We start from the raw sequence: 24,384 nt of genomic DNA on the forward strand, positions 1-24,384 counted from the left end.
TCCAGACTTCATATCATGACACACACAGGTCCCTAATAGTTTGACTTATTATTATTATCATAATTATGAATTTCTTGTTTTTCTCTCACATTTCCCAAGTTCTGATTTCAAGTGTATCAAATACCCTATCAATCTTTAAAGATTTGTTCATCCATCATGCTCACATTTAGTGAGAACACTCCCAAACACCAGCCACTTGGCTAGTCATGGGGACACTAGTGATCAAGATAAATGCTGTCTCCCAAGGTGATTCTGAAAATGTATCTTGACTTTTCAAAATGTCACACAATTAATTAGGGGACAACACAGAATTAAAACACAGGTTTTATCATCTTAAAGCATCTTAGGGATTTGGGGGGTTTTAAATAATAGAACAATGATTTAAAAAAATACTACCTGATTCTTTCCAATGTATCTCATTTCCAAGGGAGGGTGATAAATACTCCTAGGAAAAGTAGGGTGGACTGCAGCAGTGAAAACATCCACAGAGGCTCTGGGATGGGAGGATGGACAAGGGCCAGGCCGTGCAGGAAGCATTTCCAGGGCAACCTCATCGAACACAGTTTAAATGACATCAACAACGCTAGCCGTAGTCTAGATGGCCTCTCCTCTGAAGCATCTTATGAACTTGGATTTTTCTGGGTTCTGATGTTGTTTGGTTGTTTTCCTGTTTCGTGAGGCAGGGTCTCTAATCTCTAAGTAGGGAAGGATGACCTTGAACTCGCCATCCCCCGGCCTTCATTTCTCAGCGCTGGGATGACAGGTGTGTGCCACCACACACAGTTATAAGATGCTGGAAATGCAATTTCGGGCATCGTGCTTAGAAAGCAAGCGCCCAGTCAATTGAACTTTATCTCCGCTTCAATTTTCTCTGCTGTCAGGATGAGTTCCAATTTCCATGGCTTATACAAATTAGCAGGAGGGAAGAGTTTTTGCTAACCTGCAGCCCCTGCCTGGAGTATTGCCCACTGGTCCACCCGTTGAGCAATGAGGCGAACAGCCAAGTCACTAACCCTTTCACCGCATATTTATACTTAAGAGGAAATTGAAATTTGATCATCTTGAAAATCGTATCGGTGAATATACCATCTCTCAGAGTTTAGGAGAAAATTCATTAATAGCAAAATTTAAAAAAAAATAGCATCATTCTGGTCCTGACAGATCTAGTACAGCTGAAGGTAAAATGAAGAATGCAGCCTCGGAAATAAGAAAATCCATTTAAGAAAACTCGGGTACTCAAAGAAATTTAATAGTAGATGATAAAATGTATTTATTTATATTCAATTGGAAGGTCAGCGGGAGCATTCAGAACTCCGAATGACTGGCCCCAGGAACAAGATATTCCTTTTACCTTTTTACTTTTCAAATCAAGGTCGACTCTTTTTACATAATACTTGGGCAATGCTGAGTTAGAAAATGAATGTTAAGAAAAAGCGATAAGTGTATGAAGACAATCTGACGGCAAAAAAAATGGTCCAACTTGAGAATTAGTGAATCAAAACAAGTTAATAATCTAACCTGAGAGCAATTTTCCAATTCCTCATCTGTAATTCTGTCAGACACATGGAGTTATAAAAGTGAGCTGGAAAAACACACTTTTTAGAAACAAAATCGATGCTTCGTTGGAGGGTGTAACAAGAAAATGGTTACATAAATGGATAGCATATTTAGATATCATGCATTATGTGGCCAACAATATTGTTCAGCAGGTCAAAGCACTTGCAGTGAGAGCCTGGAAATCTGAATTCCACCTGTGGAAACCCATGGAAATGTAGAAAGGGACTAACCCCACAGACTGGTCCTCTGTCTTCTGTAAGTGTGTGCAATGGTAAGTGTAACCACACATACACTGTACACACACACACAGACACACACACACAGTTTAAAATTTTCAATGATAAAGATCATGTACTGAAACAAATTAGCATGGAACAAAATCAGTGCGAAAATAAAAACTCTGTGTAATCACAATTATTTTAATGTATTCAGAGCAGAAACAGGAATATAATACCCAAAACATTTACCTAATTGGTAGCATTGTTGATTACTTTATTTCTATTGTTGTTGCTGCTTTTAAAGATCTCAATACTGTAGTTGATACCATTTTGCAATTGAAAAATACATATCACAAAAAATAATTTTAGTATGGAGAATTATCTCTTGATTCTTTAGCATCCCATGTACTGTAACCACGTGCATTCCATGGAAGCTTCTAAAGTCATGGACTGTTTGAGGTTAAGCCATCTTGCATCAGTGTACCTCCCAGGTTTTACCTGTGAAACTAAATCACTTCAAATAATGAACTCCAGCATCACTCATGGAGAAACTGGTATATGGAACAGGTTACACTTAAGTATTTTGTAATAGAAAAGTCTTTCAGTTTGGAGTCATGTATAAAAGCTGCCTTGCCTTTACACCTGCAAATGTTTCCTATGCTGTATTAGGTACCCAAGTTATATTGCTATGTAATCAAACAGCCCCTTTGCAGGAACCTGGGGTTTACGCTTTACAGCTTTTTTTTGAGTTTAATCTAATAACACGGGCAACAACTGGTCTTAAATATCACCAGAAGCCAAAGAGAAGTTGGCGGATTTATTGCTTACCGTGGTAGCACAGTGGATATCTTTCCACACCGTGGCTTCCCTGGAGAGATCAGAGACTTCAAATAAGTTATCAAGAATCACTTCCCCAATCATGTCGTGCCTGGAAAATCTGTCAAAATCATATATGCTAAAGTGTAGTTTCCGGTTGCTTAGCTGATCATAGGCCACTGGAAACTGAAATATCTCATCAAACAGGGGGTTTAGCGTCTTCCTGTGGACGCGCGTCTGAAATTTCTTTTTCCTGTCTGGCAGAAGATAGATCTTCACGTAAGGATCAGAAGTGCCTGTAAAATCTTTAGCTGGGAGCTCTAAAGCTTTGACAATATTAACGACTAGGAGTTCGTTTTCATAATCATACTGGAGCGTGAAGTTAAGTTTCCCACAGGTTTTGACATCGTCTTTTCTGTTGCCCTCGGAGTCAACCGATTTCTGCTTGTAGAGCTCTGGTTTGATCCTCCCAATGCTGGTCCTCGTCTCTCCTCTTTGTAAAACAGGTTCGACGCCCATGCTAAAGTCAACACTGGAGACGTTCATTTGCCTTGGTAGGTGTCTCCTGAAGGAATTGTGGCTGTAAACATACAGACACACACACACAATCGCTTTGGTTAGTCACTTCTGATGGTAGGTACGAAGTGCCATACACACCCTCCCCACCAGCCAGGATCAGGAAGGAATGCTACTGTCCATGTGCAGGATTATTTAACCTATGTCTGTGTCAACACTGTCCCACCCTCTCGCGATGCAAAGGGTTGATGTGAAAAGCCAGAGTGACAGCAGTCCAAAAAAAAAGTCTAAAATGTGATAGACAGTTGAAACACACAGTTGCGCATTTTAGAAAAGGTTGTGCTTTTTTTCACTCATAAACACCCCATTAAACACCATTGTGAAGAAACAGGATTCTCAATGGCCTTCTACTCCACAAACATTATATGTCTTCACCCACTGCTCACAGCCAGACTGAAGACAGCTGTTCACTTGGTCTTCTTCTTTACATCTGGATATTTGAATTTTATGTTTTAGTAACTCCGCTACTAAAATAAAATTCTATAAAAACATATTCTTACATATCAATTGTTTTTCATATTTAAGATAACTAGTTGAATACTAGTTTTTAAAATCAATAGAGTTGTGACAACCCAAGTGAGTGTATGTCCCTTGTTTAACTTGGAGTGGGCCTCAAAACTTTAAGGACAAATAAGAGGGAACAATTTTAATGATGTAAAAACAAGTCTTAAAAAATTCCAAACTAGTCCCTCTGAATGTGGGTGACAGACGTGTGACTGGGGCAGACTGTGGGGTCACTGGCAGGTGGACCAGAATTTTTCCCTAGTGCTTGAACTGGCTTTTTGGAGCCCATTGTCTTTGGAGGGATACTTTGCTCAGCCTAGATATGGGGCGGGGGGTGGGGGTGGTGGTCCTGCCTCAAAGCAATGTGCTGGACTTTGTTGACTTCCCATGGAAAGCTTTACCACCTTTAAGGAGTGGAGGGGGGTGGGGTGAAGGGAAAGGTAGGGGGAGCCAGAGGAGGGGAGGGATGGGGAACTGGGATTGGTAAGTAAAATTAGAAAAGTTTTTTTGTTTGTTTGTTTCATTGTTGTTTATTGTTCTGTAGACTAGGCTGGCCTCGAACTCACAGAGATCTGCCTGCCTCTGCCTCCTGAGTGTTGGGATTAAAGATGTGTACCACCATCACCTGGTGAGAAAAGATGGTTTAAAACTTAAATAAAAATTCCAGCTATTAAATATCCTACTCTCATGAGTGTCATGTCTGTATAACTGGGATTGAGATCCATTTCCTTAGACACGCTCTGTGATTTCCATCTAGCGTGAGCCATGCTAGTCCACGAGCCTCCCACAGGCTTCATTTCAGGTCTTTGTTCTTTTCTCTCTTCAATCTATCTAGCAAAAAAATTACAGGTTTGGACTATAATTCTTGTTTGAGTCAGATAGTTCCTCAGATAAGTCCCTGCTACATAAGATTCTCCCCCCATGTCTCTAAATCTCTAGGATTTCAGAACAGATGTCCTAACGACTCTCCCCCAAACTCAAGCAAATTCATTATTTTCTCCTTTTTGCTGCCACAGCAATTTCCTCTCTTATAATCACTAATTATACTAAATAATGTGTTGTGTTAAGCAACCATAAAAATACTTAAAAATACTCATATATGCTTGATACAACTGTTTTGGTTAAACATTATATGTAACATACTAAATATACTAAATTTCAAAGCTTACTTGGTTGAAATAACTTAAAGTATAATTTTACAGTTTTTTCCTCATTTCTTTAAATAGCTATCTAAAACTAAAATGGCTAAAGGATGATGAATTTGTAAGACAAAGTATAATGATTCCATGATGTAAAAAATTCTATTAAGTATATTATTAAAGTATACTTTGTAATATGTCTATATATTCAATATCTATTGACAACAGTAATATAAATATGTAACAATTTGCTATTATATAATAATAATGACCACATTAAAATTTGACCATAAGTTAAAAATTATTATTATTACTTTTGGTTTTTTGAGGAAAAGTTATTTTCGTACAAAGAAACTAGAAATCTTAGGTCAGATAAAAAATTAGCTATTAATTAAAAGTATTGTTAATTTAAAACTCAGTACTTCAGTTTCTGTAATTGAGCACATATAAACATATACATGAAAGTCTTTACTAAGACTTGACTGTAAACCTTGAAGCAATCTGTCTCCTTAGACCTATCCCATTATAATTCATTAGACACTCCATGTAGTGAATATGGACCCTAAACTTATCACAAAATCAAAGATCAGAAGCCTGGATTATATTCAGAGTAAGGCCAGAGAGAATTTATGAAACAGCAGGAAAAACGTTCCCATAGGCTCCATTGTTGTTATGAACCATGGAAGTGGCCCACTACAATCCAATTTGCAAACAAAGTCTCGGGTGTTAATCACTATGTAATGGGGCAGCCCTTAGCTTCTTGAGAAGGTTCATTAAACAACAATGTTTCTATTAAAATCGCTTTCACTTGTCCAGCAATTTTGGTTTGTATGAACAGAACCTGAAAGGAGGTAATTATGGAATGTGAGAAGCTTATTTCATAATTCCAAAGACTTTCAAAGATAATAATTTAATCCTCTGTCCTCTCAAAACTAAGAAATTTTCTTCTTCGTGCCTCTGAGCGTGGTGTGCATGGCTGTAAAGCTACTAATGGGACTCACTTCTACAGGGCTCCTTTCAGTGGAGTGAAAACTGTAGCATCCCTTCTGTCCAAGTAGCAGTGTCCTAATTACAGGGTAAATGGCACACACTCCGTGTCACTTCAGCTAGTAGGCTAAGAAAAGCGCTCCTTGCTACGGTGCTGAACCATCGCCATTGACAGCGCACGGCTGCTCCCTCTTCCCCCTTTGCTCTTTTGGAATGACAGTGAGTAGCAAATGTTCAAACAATGAAAATGTGAACCACTGCACCTCTGACCCTTCCAACTTCCAGAGGCCCACGCAGGCTCTCTGGGAGAAGCACTGGACTGTGAGGGACTGCAGCTGGTCCTCGGGTGTCTTTTTTTTTTTTTTTTTGAGCCTGGCCAGGAACTAGCTCTTGTAGACCAGGCTGGCCTCGAACTCACAGAGATCCGCCTGCCTCTGCCTCCCGAGTGCTGGGATTAGGGTGTCTTATATAGAAAGGCTAACTGCAGAAAACACTGAGGGTAGGAATGGTTTGTACACTTTCTTGTTTGTGAGAAACCCGCCCTAGTCTTCTCATATGGTTGCTGATGCTTTCTCGACATCCCTTACTCCACGGCATCTTGGTCTGGAATACTCCACAGCTCTTGTTCCCCACTACCACATTTATGCAGTTCGGAAATAAAAGACCTCACTGATTTGTTAGCTAAGCATGGTAACCCACTGTTATCAGCTGCGTCTTGCTACTCAAGGCATTCCCCCTGAAATTTTAGTCTCCTGGTTACGTATCCCTTTGAACACTTATTCTGACTGCCACCCTACACCTGTTTCTTCCCTAAGTTTGATCTCTAAGTTCAACGGTCAACTCCCCTACAGTGACGACTTATATCTTAGTCACTATCATGCAGAATAGTTAGAGTCTGTTTTACCGTTAACTGGAAACTATTCCACAGCTCCAGCTTGAGTAATACTTCTGATCAATGTTTCCTACTTTCCATGCTCTTCTGGAATTGAAGAACTATCACCCGCTAAAGAGAAGTGGCGATGCTGAGTCAGAGAGGAGCATTTTAAAATCTTATGAAGGAGAATAAAACTCAGCAACAAGGGAAGATCTAGTGTAAGATTAAAGGTATCGTTGTCTTAGGGAGAGTTTCCACTGCTGTGGTAAAATACCGCAACCAAAAACCAACATGGAGAGGAAAGGGTTTGTTTCATCTTGAACTTCTCAGGAACAGTCTATTACTGATGGAATCCAGGGCAGAAATTCAAAGCAGGAACCTGGAGGCAAGAATGGAAGCAGAAGCCATTGAGAAGCGCTGCTTATTGTCTTGCTTCTTATGACTTGTTCAGTTGACTTTCTTATACAAGCCAGTACCACTATTCCAGGAGCTGCACCACCCCAAAAGCCTGGACCCTTCCACATCAAACATTAATCAAGAAAAATATTCCTTACAGATTTGCTATTGGTAGTCTGGATGGAGGCATTTGAAAGATAGGGGTTCTTCTTCCCAGATAACTCTAATTTGTGCCAAGTCAACAAAAATGAACAAATAAACAAACAACAACAAAAACCCCACAATAGTTGACTCCATGAAACCTGGTACACAGAGACATCCCTATTCAATGGGAAATATTCTTTTCTTGTTCAACATCGAGATCTCATATTAACACTAGCAATACAAGATAAAGAAAGCATAAATAACATTGGAAGTTCCACAGTCTTTAACAATTCAAACATCTTAAAAGTTCAATCTCTTTAAAACATCCAAAATCTCTCAATGGTGGGCTCCTATAAAATAAAAAAACGCAAGTTACATATTTTCTTATCCCAAGAATGAAGAACCAGGGGATAATCACAATTAAATCAAAACAAAACTCAAATTTTATAGGAATAAATAGAATTACAAAACTCAAAGGACAGAAAGTCTTACAAGTATAATGGGTCAAGCAGAAGACAGACTATCAGGACTCATAGGCAAAGCAGAAGATCTATGCTGAATCAGCAAGGAATATTCCATTGAATTATAGGCATAGATGAGGGAGAAACAACTGAAGTCAATGTCATAGAACATACCATCAATAAAATCATACAAGAAATCTTCCCCAAATTAAGAAGAAAACATGCACATACAGATAGAAGAAACACATAAAATAACGATTAGACAAGACCAGAAAAAAATCCTTGTGGCCTACCATAGTTAAAACACTAAGTATACAGAACAAGAGAAATGTGTATTGAAAGCTGCAAAGAGAAAAAAATGGAAATCGTGTAGAAAGGAAAACTCATGGAATAACAGATGATTTCTCAATGAAAACTTTGAACACAGGAAGAGCCTTGAGCAAGGCATTCTAAGACCCGAAAGACCATGATAGCCACACTTGATTAATATATCCAGCAAAATTACTCTTCATAGTTAAAGAGAAAGAAAAACTTTCTATGATATTAACAGTACAAAAGCTATATACAACAAGCCAAGCCTAAAGATAATACAGAAAGCAATATTTCAGGCTAAAAACAGGAATGAGCATCACAGAAACCAAGTAAATAAATACAAAGCCATAATTACTAAAGCATGAAGTACCACTGAGAATACAAGCAGTAACGCCAAAAATCAAAAATATGATGATTGCAATTAACTCACATACACTTCAATAATAATTTTAAATATAAATGGTCTCAATTTCCCCATCAAAAGACACAAATAATGTATTACAGGACCATAGTAAAAAAACACCATGTTACTGGTACAACAACAGACACATAGACCAACGGAACAGAACTGAAAACCCAAACATGAGTACAGACAACCTCAGCCACTTAATATTTGACAAAGAACCTGAAAACATAAGATGAAGGAAAGAAAGCATCTTCAACAAACGGTTCTAGGAAACTGGATGTTGACATGTAGAAGAATGAAATCAGACCCATAGCTATCAACTTGCACAAGAACTAGCCACAAATGGATCAAAGATTTAACTGTCAAACCTGAAACATTGAAACTGCTGGAAGGAAACAGAGACAGTGCCCTATATGATACTGGCACAGGAAAGGACATTATGAAGAGGACTCCACTTGCCTAAGAAGTAAGGCCAAAAATTAACACGTGGGACTTCATAAAACTAAAAAGTTTCTGCATAGCTAAAATAAAATCAACCAGGTAAAGAGGAAGTACACCAAATGAGAGAAAAACTTCATTAGTTACACATCTGGCAGAGTATTAATATCCAGAATACACAAAGAGCTAAGAAAAAAAAGCCCTAAAACAAATGACTCATTCAGAAAACAGGCCTGGTACCGGAACAGAAAGTTCTCAAAAGAGGAAAAAAACCAACTAAGAAATATATAGCAAGTTTATCTTCCTTACCAATTAAGGAAATGAAAATCAAAACAACTTTGAGATTAATTTTATCCCAGTCAGAATGACAAAGATCAACAAACCATGACAACAGATACTGGAGGAGATGAGGGGGTTGGGGTGGGGGGATGAAAATGACCCTCATTCACTGTTGGGGGATTGGAAGCTGCTCCAGGCTCTGGAAGCCACTAGATTTCATTTGTCTGTATCCAGATCATTTCCACCACACAAATGGAAGCAGTCCCTTTGCATTTAGTTTTGCATGATAGGTTTGATTATTCTTTTTTAAAAATTATATGAGCCATTATTGTCTCAGCTCTATTTTTTAATTGTTTTTTATTGAGCTATATATTTTTCTCTGTTCCCCCCTTTCTTCTCCCCACCCCTTCTAGCCTCTCCCATGATCCCTTGCTTCTAATTTACTTAGGAGATCTTGTCTCTTTCTACTTCCCATGTATATTACATCTATGTATGTCTCTCTTAAAAAAAAAACCTAAAAATAAATCTACTATATGAGCCAGCTTTCACTACTTGTTAGCAAATACATAAAGGATTAGATAGTCTCCTCCACAGATACTTGCCTTCTTATTTGTTGATGTTCTTTCTATTCACAATACCTAGGAAATTGAAACAATCTAAATGTCCTTCAGCACACAAATGGATAATGAAAATGTGGTACATGACCATTAAGAAATATTACTCAGCTACACAGAGAATGAAACCATGGAATTTGCTGGTAGATGATTGGAACTAGAAAAGATCATATTGAGGGAGTTAACCCAGTTCCCAGGAAGACAAACACGACATGTTCTTCTGAGGCTTCCAACTCCAGATCTTCAGATATGAGTTCACATCCTGGAATAACTACAAAACCCAAGAAAATAAAAAGGATAAAAAGGGACCGTTTCCAGGGTGGATGAGCAGCAGGGAGGGGAACTACCGGAGTACCAGTGAGAAAGGGGAAAATTGGTGGAACTCTAGTTAGGGAAGATGAAGGAGATAAATACAGAAGATTGAGGATGGAAAAACAGAGTAAGGATGTCTGAAAAAGTTATAAACAATAATACAGTTACTACATACATAAAATACTTATAAATGTAAGTAAGTCAGTGTATCATACTTTAAATTAAATTTTCCTCCCCTGGCTGACAATGTTCCATCCAAGAACCAAAGACTATCTAAGAAAAACCTCAACACCAGTCATGAGAAGCCCTCTTTTGAGTGAGCGTAGTTCAAATGACTCCCTAAATGCTATAGGCTATTGTTATTGTCTTTGACTGTTCCCCTGCAATGGAAGTCCTTATTGATGAAGAATTCATGCGCTTTAGATGCAGGACCCAGAAACTTTGAGATGGATAAATCTTGAAAGTCCACAGCCCAGGGACTAGCTTTTATGGTACCAGAAGTTGCCACGCAAGCTTCCAAAGGAGGGAAGCAACTGGTAGATCTACCCAGCTATGGTGCTTATAAACCATAACAATGGATAGCATGATAACTCTAAAGGTGTATTCGTGCCACCTTGGAGGTGATCAACAGTTATCCAAGACTTAAGACCCACTCAATAAGTAGAAAACCATGCCTGGTACTGAAAACTTAGCCAGCTATGCAGGACTAGGGAAATCATAAATCTTAGTGATCCTACAACTACATTAGTAAGCCTGCAAAATCATTAAACTAATTTGTAAATATTTGTCCTTATACCCACAGACAGGAATAGTTCTTACCCTCAGCCCTCATCAAGGGAATTCTCCTTGCAATAGAGGGAGACCATTATAGAAAATCACAACCAAACAAAATGCATTGATGTAGAGGCCAATGGTACATCTATAAATCACTCCTGCACCTAAGGCTCAGGGAACACTGTGGAAGAACGGAGGAAAAAAAATAAGATCAAGGAGTTTGCTGTGAGACTGAGTCTCCTAGAAATGTCAGAAACTACACCCATAAAGTCTCCCTAACATGACTGTGCAAACATGAGCTGAACAAGAATAACAATAGCCATTCCATTGTGGATGAGGGAAGCCCAGAGAGCCTCAGCACTACACAAAGAGCAGACAGCTAATGAGGGTTGAGACCAAGAGCAATAGTCTTTCCCAGGGAAAAGCACACCAATTGCTTATTCTACAACAAACAGTCAGCCCCGACAACATGAAACTTTACATAAACTGAGCAGATGGTATTTATAGGTATACATATGCAACATATAAAACAATAATTAACGAAAAAAGAGTCCTTGAATTTAAAAGAGAGCAAGTGGAGATATATAGGAAGGTTTGGCAGGAGGAAGGGGCAAATGACGCAATTATATTAAAAACTCAAAACTAAATAATAATCATTTAAAAATTGTCAATAGCATGATTAATATAACAAATCTTAGACTCACTTTATATTGTTTCTAGAACCTTCAAAAGTATTCTGGCTGAAAATATTTTGGTCTTAAATGTTTGTACTCAGTTTTCCAGTTTAGGCTTTGCCTTATAAAGTAACCTGTTTTGACCACCCTGAGCCCAGCTCTTGGGTGAGCTGAGCTGGGTTCTGAAGAACAGTCATACTCCTCAACTGAACTTACCTCCTCTTATCTGCCACCTTTCTGCCTTCTCTGCCCTTTAGTGCAAAGTTCCTGGTCTATTGGAATTACATATTTTCTTTCCTGTCTGCCAAATTCTTCAGTATTTTAATAGACTGTGGTGTTCATAATGTCAAAAATTACTATTCATCTTCCTATATTTTCAATTAAAAGCAGTATGGGGCCATACAGATGACTTTATATAAATGATTTATGCTGGTGTCCTTGTGACGAATACCATAAAATGTTCTAGGACTTAACAAACTATAAAGAAGCATCCAGTCAACATAAAATTAGTGCTTCTACAGAAAAAAATATTATTTATTAGCACCAGAAAACTAAAATAGATTTTTTTCTGGTTATTTTGTTAGGTACAGCCTTGATTGAAGGAGGCACCCCATTTGAGAAAAGCAGTAGGTGCACACAGCAAGTACACCCCCTTACAAGGCAGATTATGCACTGAGTCATGACCACCTGCCTCATGAACTTTCAGCTCAAAGAGGTTGACCTCAGTCTCATCTGTCTTCTGGGCAAAAATTGCTTCTTGATCTCCTAGCTACATCTTTTTCAAATGCTCCCTTTTGTTATTATTATATCTTGTTTTCTATTCCTTACAATGACCTGGAATGAGTAATTTCAGTTTTTTGTTCTCTTTTGAAAGAAATTTAATTTATATAAAAAACCTTACAGTAAATAAAATTACACAGTACTCACAGTTTTACATAATTTTTCACTTTCCGTTTAACAAGGTACATTGAATTATTCTTTGTAAAATTGTACATGATCATTTTATGAATTGTTTTATAATCAGTCATAGCTAATTCCATCCGAACATGTAGTCAGCATTTATCTTATACACATTTCCTTGCTTTTGTTCATGTTTGATTAGATCTCTCCTGTTTTCTCATCATTTCGATGGGTCCTTAGAAACCATGAACAGTGATGAACCCAATGACTATTCATTTAATCTTTACACCATTAATGAATGAACAGAAAATTGGTTTTTATACTCATCTGTGAACACAGCACCATTAACCTCCTAATTTGAGCACAGTGCCGCCTTACCACCTGATATCTAGCAGAATAAACTGAAATGAGGTAATGATCAATCAATCAAAGACACCCTTTGACAATTGCTGTGCACCTGCCTATACTGTGCTGGAAGATAGGAGGGTATAAAAGTAGGTCACACGTCTTTGTAGCTCGAGAATTTAGCCTTTAGTTCTACGAGCTCAAGAATAAGACACTATACCAGCTTATAACTTTAATTTTAAATAGCAGAGATAACAGCATATGTCTTGGAATAAAAGTAGACTCAGATGTATTTTCAGTAAGGATTTTAGAGTAAAGAAAAGATAATTTAGATGGAAACCAGCACGATCCATTGCGATGGACAGGAAAAGGAGATGGAATTCATTCACTGACTTTGAAATTCATTACATCATGCAGAGTTTCTGCAGCGCATTCTCTACTCTGAAAAGCAGAATAGAAGTGAATATGTATCAGGAGAATGCACAGAGCTATCCACGTAGAAACATTCAGAATTTAGGTAAAGTCAGATTATAAAATCTTGTAGTTTCAAGTTTCTGAAAGCTTGGACAAGACAGATGGTCACTAACATATCACCTAAGTAAGTCTGATACAAGACTCGTGGTTCTTTTTAAATTGACTACCTTAGTTTCAAAAGACACGTCGTCCCTTACAGTCTTTCCCATAAACAGCTGTCGAGTTAGTTATCCCGAAACGTAACTCCTGGAAACAAGAGACTTCTACTGAACATATATTGGCAACGACAACCTTTGAACATCTCAGCCATGATTTAAGGGCCTCTTATACTGTGATGCCACCAAATCGCTCTTAGCCATACGTTGTGTTCTATGACTTCATGTGTTTCTATCAGCAATGCACTCTTATGTCTCCACGGGAGATTTCTGGATTCCTATTTGCCTCTCATCTTAGTGATACTTCTTTATGGCTCAGTTGGAAAAATTCCCTCTGTGCTCTGAAGTTCGCCTTCTCCACCACACAGGTGACATTTATAACCTGCTTACACCGAAGTCGGCTTCACAGGATGTAAATCTCTTTAGAGAGTCTCAGAGTCTTGGAGTGGACAGAGGACAGAGCACATTTATTTCATCCGGAAGTAAACTTGTGTTTAGTGTGAGTGTGGGGCCAATCAGGAGGGCCATATGAGAACGTTCGTGACAAAGAAACACACAAGTGAAGCTGAGTAGTTTGTCCAACAGCTGGAGGAGCCAAACATCCAGGGATTTGAAGGTGGGGATGAGAAATCGAAAAACTTTCTAGCATTTGAAAATGGAGATGAGAAATTTTTCCAGTGTTCAGCAATGCTGTTAATTTCTAGACTTGTCAGACTGATACTTCAAAAGAGAAAGGGATAACTTTTGAAAGCATGATATCATCTCTTGTCTGAACTAATAAGATGTGGAAATGAAAGAAAATCAAAGCTAAGTTTGTTTTGGACACGTGTGCATGCATATGCATGCAGCTTTGATTTTGCCATGTCAGGCAGAATTGGCATTTGAGCTGGACAATTTGATTTATTAAAAAGTAATCTCCATGTCATGTCTGGGGTGACGGCGTAATGAGCTCTGCAATCTCCTCTGCTTTGTATAAAGAGATCGTACAACATGATGAAGAGATCGATGAAGATGAGGGATGTTGAGGAGGAGGAGTGATGAAATTTTCTCCAAGGCAGCCATCCCCATGCCAAGCAGATTTGGAATCCTGGCCCTAATCCCTCACAGGAGCCACACCCCATTTCAGACCTTTGTTTAAGTGGAACAAGCAGGAAGATGTTTTTCAACTCCAAATTGCTTGTCTTAGCTGACTTTGTAACTCCATTTTCTTTGTATAAAACCAAGATTATGTTTAAAAATTGAAACGTTCCATTCATCTCAATAAATTTGAATTACTAGTCCTGGAAGTTTTCCTTATGTCAGGCAAAATATTTAATCTCCCTGGGCTTCGGCTAATCCACAAATAATAGAGATGATTACTAATAATTTCTGCAGAATAGTGAAGGCAAAGCAAGGAAGGGGTTTCCTTTCTTCTTCCACCACCTCCCATATAGACAAGGGCACTTCAAGAAGCAGATCAAACAGCAACATTGCGGCCAAATTGTTGATTTGTACTGTTTCTTATCACTTAGAGAATACCAGATGTGTACAAACTATCTTTATGTTTTATAAGATGGAGTGAGGAAAAGTTTTCTGACCTAATTGCTGTTTTTTTGCATATAATTACTGAAAAACCCAAGTTAAATTATGTGTATTGACTGCAAGAGGCTATGCCATGGCTAAAGCTTGGCTTTCACGTGCGTTTTCAGTACATAGGCTGTCTGTCATTCTCCGTTTACTAGGGATGATCAGATGGCCTCTTTATAATCAAAAGATAGCAATTTGGAGATAAAATTTCACCTTTATTATGCTTCTCCAAAGAGAATACCTGCATCATCTTCACCACCTGAGTTTATTTATGTGAGGTGTATACTTATCAACTGCAGTTGACTAATTCTGAACATCATGCTAATCCCTTATTCATAATTGTTAGAACAGTAGTTCCTCTTATCCTATTTTATGTTTTCTGGTCTTTGTCAACTGTTGTCTTGGTTATCAGTGGTCAACTGAGGGCTGGAAATACTAAATGTAACATTCCAAAAGTAAACAATTCATAAATTTATGAATTTATGAATGAATGAATACTGTTCTGACTGTTGAGATGAATTATTGTTCACTATGCTTTGTGTCCCAGGGGATGCAACTCACTCTTCTGCCTATCACATCCATGCAGTTTGTGCAGCCTGTTTCTCAGTCACTAACATGTCATCTTGCTGGCCAGATACACTATGTACCTATGTACATATGAATCTATGTACCGCCACACATTCACTCAAGTTACTCTGATGTAGAAGTTCAATACTATGTCACAATATCTGCATCCTTTATTTCCTTTTATTGCATCATGGAGGAAATATCATTGCATATCACAACAAGAAGAAAGCTATTCCATATGTGTGTGTGGAATATATATATATATATCTATATATATATGTACACACACACACACACATATATATATATATATGTACAGTACTTTGAGACAAAGGGACCAGATTCATACGGTTTTAATTATCACCATTCTACTTTGTTATTAACCGCTGTTGTTGCTTCCTCTTTACTGTAGGTGTGTACACACAGGAAAATATAGCATTCATAGAGCTCAGTGCTTTCAGGAACCCACTGGGGTCTCAGAAGACATCCCTGGTAAATGGGGGATCTGCTTCTTTTAAAAATTGCTTCGTGTTTTTCAGGAATAATAGCATAATAACCAAGGAGGCATATGGGATCATTTCACACATGTGAACAGTTTTAAGTGACCATAAACAGCACTGGCTAAAAATGTTCTCAAAATAACTAGCTAGCAACTTTGCCTGGACTATAAATTTTAACCAGCACAGGAGGCTATCCCGAGGGACAGTTCTACCTGCTTTCTTTGTTCTGAAGTTCCTTACCTCACTGGTAACAGTTTCCCACTCCCCTCTCGGGAACACATTTCAGAAAGAAGTGTGTGCTTCATGGTATGCCCGTGACATTTAGGCTCCTGTAATTACCTGCTATAAAAGTTTCATCTACATGGGCTCAGATAAAGAACACATTTTTATTTTGCAGTTTAGGAGCTGACTACTGCAGACTAAAAACTACCCTCTGTTTGTTTTTATTGCGAGTGGTTTGTATACTCATGCTTCTGTAATATGCATTTTCAATGACTGTTTGTACACTACTTATTAGTTAACAGAACTAAACTGAAAACTTGCAAGTGGCAGCTATGGGCTGATGACATTTGAAGGGCAAGAGTCAAATAACTAGTGTGTTATCATCTCACTGAGATATCAAACACTATCAAGTCCTTGTTATACACCACTCCATTTCAGCTACTTTGCCCTTGATTTTCTCTCTGCATTCCCTTCTGTGTCCTACCCTTTGTCTCTTGACTGCCTGACATACTTACTTTTCCTTCTTTCCTGTTTCTCCGCTTCCTCTCTCTTTCCCTCCCTCCCTCCCTCCCTCCCTCCCTCCCTCCCTCCCTCCCTCCCTCCCTCCCTCCCTCCCTCCCTTCCTCCCTCTCATTCTTGCTATTGATTCTTCCTGTTTCTTTTCTGCTCTCTCTCTCTGCTCGTGGCTTTGCTCTTTTGAAACCACTCATGGGATAACATGACAGGACCCTTCCTTACCGGGATGAAGATGTAGGCTCAGTGGTTTGTCTTTGCACACGAGCATGTTTAATCAAATGTTCCTTTAGAGCGGTCTGAACTTCCGCTGGGATGTCAGGGGAAGTGTGGCTGATTTTTATTGCAGGTTCAATAGCTTTCGGAGCTGGCTTTTCATTTTCTTCTACTTCTTTTTTCTCTTCAGTCTCAAAAACCTCCGTTGGAGCACTTGAGGTGCTCTGTGGAAGGGCACTGACATTGGGAGCCACGAGCTTGCTCTTCCAGCATGGCCAGCACAACTTCCAGAAGACGAAAAGGGAGACAACCAACAAGGCTAGGCCGCAGAAGCTTACGACAACTGCTAAAAGGCTGACTGAAATATCTGGAAAAAAAATCACAACCGAGAGAAATATCAATTGGCATTATAAATTAGAAGCAGAAATAGCGATACAAATGGGAAAATATCAGCTGGATTCAGGAAATACATTACATATGCATGTCATACTCAAGCATACCACAAGATTTTGGCCAACTTACCTTCTGCCACAAAGCCAGAAAGTTACACTCCGAAGCTGTATATAATAGAAACTATTTACTTCCACTTTCATTGAATGATCTCCTTCCCCTGTCTATGCAGAGGACAGCATTAAGCACTGGGCCCATCTTTCTATACTCTAAGTAAGAAAAACACCATGCTATGAGAACATAATAAGGCTTTCAAACTCAGGAAGTGTTTTCTAATAACTTTGTATGTATGTACTTTTAAGTTAGTATGCATGCAATTTTAAGTCCCACGTTAATAAATGAATTGGGTGATCATCTGAATGTCTGTGCTCTCCTAAAACTCTTAGATTTAAATCTGAATTTCTAAGGCAGGCGATGTCATTGGGATGTGATGGTTAACTTCAATGACCCTGCCTGAATTTCGATTATAAAGCACACCCCTGGGCATGACTATGGACTTTTCCAGACAGGACTAACTGGAGGGGGTGGGTGATGAACTACCTAAAATGGGAATGACACTGTCTCATTGTCTAGAGACATAAATAAACAAATAGGAAATAAAAAAAAAACATCAGGTGAGATTTGACATTCTTATTCTGTTTCTTGCCTCAACATGAGGAACTGAAACTCAAAGCAAACCATTCCTTTCCTCAACTTGTTCTCTCAGATATAAACACCATGGTAATGGGTGCTAACACATAGAAGACACAGCCTCTGGGGAGGAGACTAGGTCATGAGGGGAGAGCCTTCGTGGATGGGATTATAGTGCCCTTTAAGATGGGCCCAAGGGAGCTTTTGTGTCCTTCTACCATATGGGGCTACAGAAAGTAGTTGCCAGCTGTGATCCAAGAATAAAGCTCAAATACAACGTGTTTCCTCCAAATGTGTGGATTAGAAGGTTCTTCAATGCTAGTGCTGGGAGACAGGACCTTGGGAGAGGTGTGCAGTGATAAGGATGGAGCATCCCCTCTGACACTGGAGTTTTACCTCTCTGGGGACTAGACTACTAGGTTAGGGAGAAGACTTGTAAAAGAGCAAGCATGCTCCTTGCTTTACATCATTTAAGGGTCTGTTATGAGCCCAAGTGACAGCAGGCCCTCACTAGGTGGAGGTAGACTTATCTGCCTCCAGGATGATGAGTCAAAACGAATCTCTTACCTTCACAACTTATCCAATCTTAGATATTCTCCAGTGGTAAAAAAAAAAAAAAAAAAAAACAACAAAGACAGGCTCCCATGAGCTACTGAATCTGCCCGTAACTTAATCCTGAACTTCCCAGTCTGCAGACTCTGAGAAACATATTTCTGTTCTTTATATGCCGCCCAGTTAACACTGTTTTGCAATAGCAATGTGAATAGGTTAAAATATTGTTATTCGGGAATTTAAAAATATACACATTAAAATAATTATAGTACGAATATATGCTTATCATGTAAAATGATAGAAACACGGTTTAAAGGTTGAGGCTGAATAAACAGGTAAGTGGAGAAAAGCAGCAAGGTTGCCTTTGGAAGAGTTCTAAGCAGTTTATGTACATAGTCTACTTTACTGGAGGAAGCACAGCTCCGTGCTTCTTTGGTGTGGGCTGCACACCTTCATAGTGATATTCCCTCAAGAGTACTGCTGACAATGAAGGTGATGGAAGTCCACAGTGATGACCTGTGGTCACAGTATCCCACTGTGGCATGGAATGATGGAAGTGGTCCTTTACTTCTGTAGCCTTCATGCCTCATTCCAATAGCCCAAGTTAATCATGATAAAAAAGAATTTAGACAAGTTCCGAGAAGTAGACATTCTAAAAACACCCAACCAGTACTCCTATAGATCATCAAAGTCATCAGCAAAAGTTCTGGAAAAATGTCTTAGTCAAGGAGTACCTAAGTCAACTTAACCAACAAATGTTGTAGATCATCTTGGATAAGGTCCTGGAATAGTTAAAGGCCGTTAGCCAAAGGTGAAGGAAAGCCCAAAGAAAAAGGTATGGGCTTTAGTTAATCTCCCAATAACAGTGTATGAATGATAACAAATGCGCCATTTCAATGTAAGGCATAAGTATTAGGAGAAACTGAACATGGATATGACGAGAGTCTGTACTATGTTGTTTTTCCATAATTCTGAAACTGTTAGAAAACATGAAGACTAAACAAACAGAAATTAATCTTCGCATTACCCATTTCTGTCTTTCCAAAGTGACCTAAACTAGCCATGTGGCATTATAGCATTATTTAAATTTTTAATGTCAAATAGATTCTCAATAAAAGGCAATTTTTCAAGATTTGATTAACCTTATACTTTTCTATTACCAAATTTGTTTACCCTCAATATCAAATATAAATCCAATTTCCTCTGTTTGTTTTAAGCAAAAATGTTAGGAATATATCACAAACTGATGGCGTCTGTCTTTTATCCCTTTCTAAATTCATCTCTTGATGTAATGACTTCAAAAATATGACTTTATTTGAGAAAAGCAACTTTTAGCAATTTTGGTAAAATCAAGTAATAGGATCCAGCCTTACCCACTGACACATTTAAAGAGGAGGAGAGGTGAGGGCACAGGTACATCCAGATAGAAAAATCACATAAAGACATGGGATAGTGATGGTCGTCCTGGCTGTCTTAGTCAGAGTTTCTCTTGCAGTGACAAAACAACATGACAAAAAAAACCCCAAGTTGGGCAGGAAAGGGTTTTCTCACCTGTTCCTTATCAGTGTTCACCATCAAAGGAAGTCAGGGTAGGAACTTAAGCAAGAAGGAACCTGGAGGCAGGAGCTGAGGCAGAGGCCATGGAGGAGTGCTGCTTACTGGCTTGCTCTCCATGGGTTGCTCAGCCTGCTTTCTTATACAACCCAGGACCACCATCCCAGTGGTGTCCCCATCTGCCATAGGCTTGGTGCCCCCATCGATCACTAATTAAGGAAATGATCTACAGGCTGATTCTACAGTCTTGTAGAGCCATTTTCTCAGTTGAGGTTCCCTCCTTTCAGATGACTATAGTTGGTACCACTTGATATAAATCTAGCCATCACATTGGTCAAGGACAGCAGTCTCAACCCTGCCAATACCTTGACCTCAGACTCTAGCTGCCTGGATAGAGAAGTAAGTTCCTGTTCTTTAGGCCATTCATTCTGGATATATTTATATGACAGTCTCAGGACACCAAAGCTGAGTAGTTTCAAATTCTTTTAAACATGGTTGTCGTTACATTGTGTCACAATCTTTTGAATTAATCACTGACACTAACTGGATACATATGCGTAAGTCTGGCACTTATACAAAAAAGTATCTTATAAATCTTAAATATTTATAATTACACAATAATATTTTAATATAAATTATCTGCTACATAATTCTTTCTTCAATTTGCCTTTTTCCCCAGTAATGGATTATAATTTCATGTTGATATAATTTTCTATAATAATTCTTCGTAACAGATATGTAACTTAAGCCCAGCTTGGGAGTGTAACACAGCTACATTGAGCATCTTCATATCTTTCTTCTTGAATGAATATTTGTGGCGATTTTCTAAAACAAAGGTCTCAGAAAGGAATTATTGGCATGGATTTCATGTAGGTTTAGTTTTACTGGGTATTTTCATAGTTCCAAGGACAATGAGTCCCACACTTGTGAAAGATGCCATATAGGTTATAAATTTCTACAATTTTAGAGAAATATTGTCTCTTAATTTTTACTAATCTTCCAAAGCTTCATTTTTTTTAACTGAAACGGGAGGCCATTTTCCCATTTTCTTACTACTGCCTAATTGTGATAATAGAATGCCTCTGACACGCAGTGATAGGCATTGATATTTCTCTGTACTACTACAGCAGCTACCGAATGCTTTCTATTCATAGCCTATTGATAAGGAAGGCTTTCTTTAACATGTTAGAGTTTATTTTTTACCATTGTATTATATATTATCACCATAACTTGAGGAAAGGAGAAAAATGTGTGAGATTAAACTGCTTTCTGTCTATTAACTGTGTTTTACAAGATGAATAAAGATGATGACATGTCTGTTGGGCTTCCAAAGTATTCCCCAAGGTTTTTATCTTGGAAACATTAACACAAAAGCAGTCGGGCTGCCAAGTGCTGCCAAATAAGAAGGGCCATAGTCGCAAGGGTCAGTCCATAGTTCAGTCATGGACTGATGTCATTCTAAGAGTGGCTAGTAACTGAAGGGTAATTGTTAGACTTGCGAATTCTGGCCCAGCACGAAGGCCCTTGATATCAAACTTCTTAGTTTTAGAACTATGAAGCAAGTCTTTATTTACCAACTATGTAATCTGGGTTATTATTGGAGTAACATAAAAACAGATCCAACTCTGTGGTCTTTCTTAATTTACTTTAATTAATGGTACCTTAGTTTATAAGGTAGAATTTACCTTATATTATTCTGTACACTTTAAAACTAAAGTTCTCAACAGCTATTCTAACAAAATTGGAGCCAAGCACGAAGAAGATGGAGACCCGCAGGATTAGGTGGGATTTCAGTGGTTACTGGTAATATCTCTCCTTTTCCTTTGAGTGGAACATCCTGTAGTAGGTATTGTCCCAGAGAGAAGGCTTCGACATTCAAAGTACTAATTTAGTATTAATTCACAGCCCTGTGTAAACCTGAGGATGTTTTCTATTTTTATTCTACCATTTTTTTCTTTCTAAAATATCACATCAGTTTGGGAGCCATCAAATACTTCTGCAAACCACCAGAACACTTCTGATAGTGGTAGGTTATCCTATCAGCACAAACAAGACAGCAGAAAGCAGCTGAGATGTTTGTTCACTCCATCCTCTTGGTCTCATGTCCCTTTTGATGAACCCAGACTTTTCTGGACATCTGACAGTGACTCTGGGCTTCTGCCTCTGGCTTCGGGTCAAGCTTTGCTGTCTGCTCTTTATTCTGATCAGTGTTACTTGGTTGTGATTTTTAGAGGCCTCCTGCAGCCTCAATGCATTTTTTCCTCCTGTTTTTATCAAGGGGCATCCTTGTGTTCATCCTATAATAGTAAGGCCAATGATGCCACTCCCATGGGTTCCTTTCTGCTTCTTCTACTCCACGGCCTTCTCATACTCATACACACATACTAGACACTAGTATTATCATTATGAATTGACCTGTCTTGCCATTCTTTTAACCCAAATTGTTAAAATATAATGTATTTGAAAATATTTTTATTTGGATATTAGATATCAGTATATATACTACCTATGATATTATCCAGAAGTCAAGCACAATACTAATATCTGTAACCACATATACATAAGTGGGATTATTATAGACCATAATAATGTACGGCCTTAATTAATGCCAAGTCAGGTAAGTTACTAGTGTCAGATTGGTACCATTCACAAACCCTTATCAAGTTTCAGAGTTTTGAGGGCTTTATACATGGATGAGGGACTTTGGGTTGACTCTTGCTGCCCCTCTCACCAGTGTCACTTTACCAATATTCCCACCGCTTGGTCCTCCAGACCAGGACAAACTTACTCACCTTTCTGTGTTCAGTGACTTTTTTCTACTGCATGGTCATGTGGAGTTAAACTGAAAACATGCATTAGAAATTATATGATTGCCGGTGTTTTCACTGTGACAAAAACACCTCCAAATGAAGGGAGATTTCTGGATCACAATTGCAGAAGGTTTGGTCCATGGTCACTTGGTCCCACATGCCTGCGTGGAACATCATGCTGATGAAAGCGTGTGAGTTTTTTTTTTTCACTTTTGTTTTGTTTTTGTTTTGTATTTTTTCAAGACAGGGTTTCTCTGTAGCTTTGGAGCCTGTCCCGGAACTCTCCCTGTAGTCCAGGCTGGCCTCGAACTCACAGAGATCAGCCTGCCTCTGCCTCCCGAGTGCTGGGATTAAAGGCATGCGCCACCACCACCTGGCACATGTAAATTCTTTATAGTACACAGGAAGTAGAAAATGCAAAAGGGCTCAGGGATAAGATAGAGATGGCTTCCAAAGCCAGGAGTGGTCTCTCATGCCTCTAATCCCAGCACTCAGCAAACTGAGGAAGGAACATCACAGGAGTTTGAGATAAACTTAGGCTACAGAATAAGTTCATGAAAGCCTGAGCTATACAGTGAGATGCTGAGATGCTGGCTCAAAAACTACACACACACACACACACACACACACACACACACACACACACACACACACACAGAGAGAGAGAGAGAGAGAGAGAGAGAGAGAGAGAGAGAGAGAGAGAGCTGTTTCCCAAAGACAGACTCAGTGCTCAGTGTTCTACTTTCTCCAGCTTGGCTGTACCTGCTGTAGTTTCTAGCACATTCAGAAACAGTATCACTAGCTGGATATTTGGTATAGAATACATGACTTTGTTCAGATTTAAACCTTTATATTTAAAGAGCTCCTCCACTGTCTGTTGATTTCTGGCTAACTAGATAGCTAGAGGGTTATTTGGAGGGAATGTGAAGAGAGTCTTCTACAAGGAAGATAGAATGACAGACCCGTTTTACAGCACCATTCAGATACTGGTGTCCATATCTATCCCACCACTGAGAAACTTGGGGAAAATTATTTAGCACTGTATTTTGTATAAATATTCAAAATGAGAGCAAAGGCTTGATGCTCAGGTCCTTATGATTTAATATTTTACAACAAAATTAATTCAACAAAGTAAGAATCCCAATGAAGGGTTAAGCAAGGATTCAGAAATTTTTCAATGATATTTTTGTAGCTGTGATTCAACATGTTTAATATGGTTTAAGAAATAAATGAAAGGGGATGGAGATGGCTCCAAGGATAAGAACTCTTGCAGAGCACCTGGATTCCATTCTCAGTCCCGACATGGAAGCTCACAGGTGTCCTAACTCCAGTTCCAGGGAATCCTATGTCCTATGTCCCCTTTGGGCACCAGGCATGCATGTGGCACACAGACATCCAACACTCATATGCATAAAATTAATCTAAAAAACAAAATTTAATAAAAAGAAA

General features: G+C 38.7%; 1 protein-coding gene across 1 annotated transcript in view; it reads right to left on the reverse strand.

The window, feature by feature from the left end:
- Syt10 (synaptotagmin 10) overlaps nt 1-24,384 on the reverse strand; it is a 58,894-nt gene that overhangs the window by 24,176 nt on the left and 10,334 nt on the right. Inside the window, exons 2-3 of the mRNA XM_038343281.1 lie at nt 16,949-17,306; nt 2,604-3,171 (exon numbers count right to left, since the gene is read on the reverse strand). Coding sequence (XP_038199209.1) covers nt 2,604-3,171; nt 16,949-17,306 — 926 coding nt within the window. The remainder of the gene's footprint in view (nt 1-2,603; nt 3,172-16,948; nt 17,307-24,384) is intronic.

Source organism: Arvicola amphibius, chromosome 9 (assembly GCF_903992535.2).
Source record: "Arvicola amphibius chromosome 9, mArvAmp1.2, whole genome shotgun sequence".
NCBI classification, from domain to species: Eukaryota; Metazoa; Chordata; class Mammalia; order Rodentia; family Cricetidae; genus Arvicola; species Arvicola amphibius.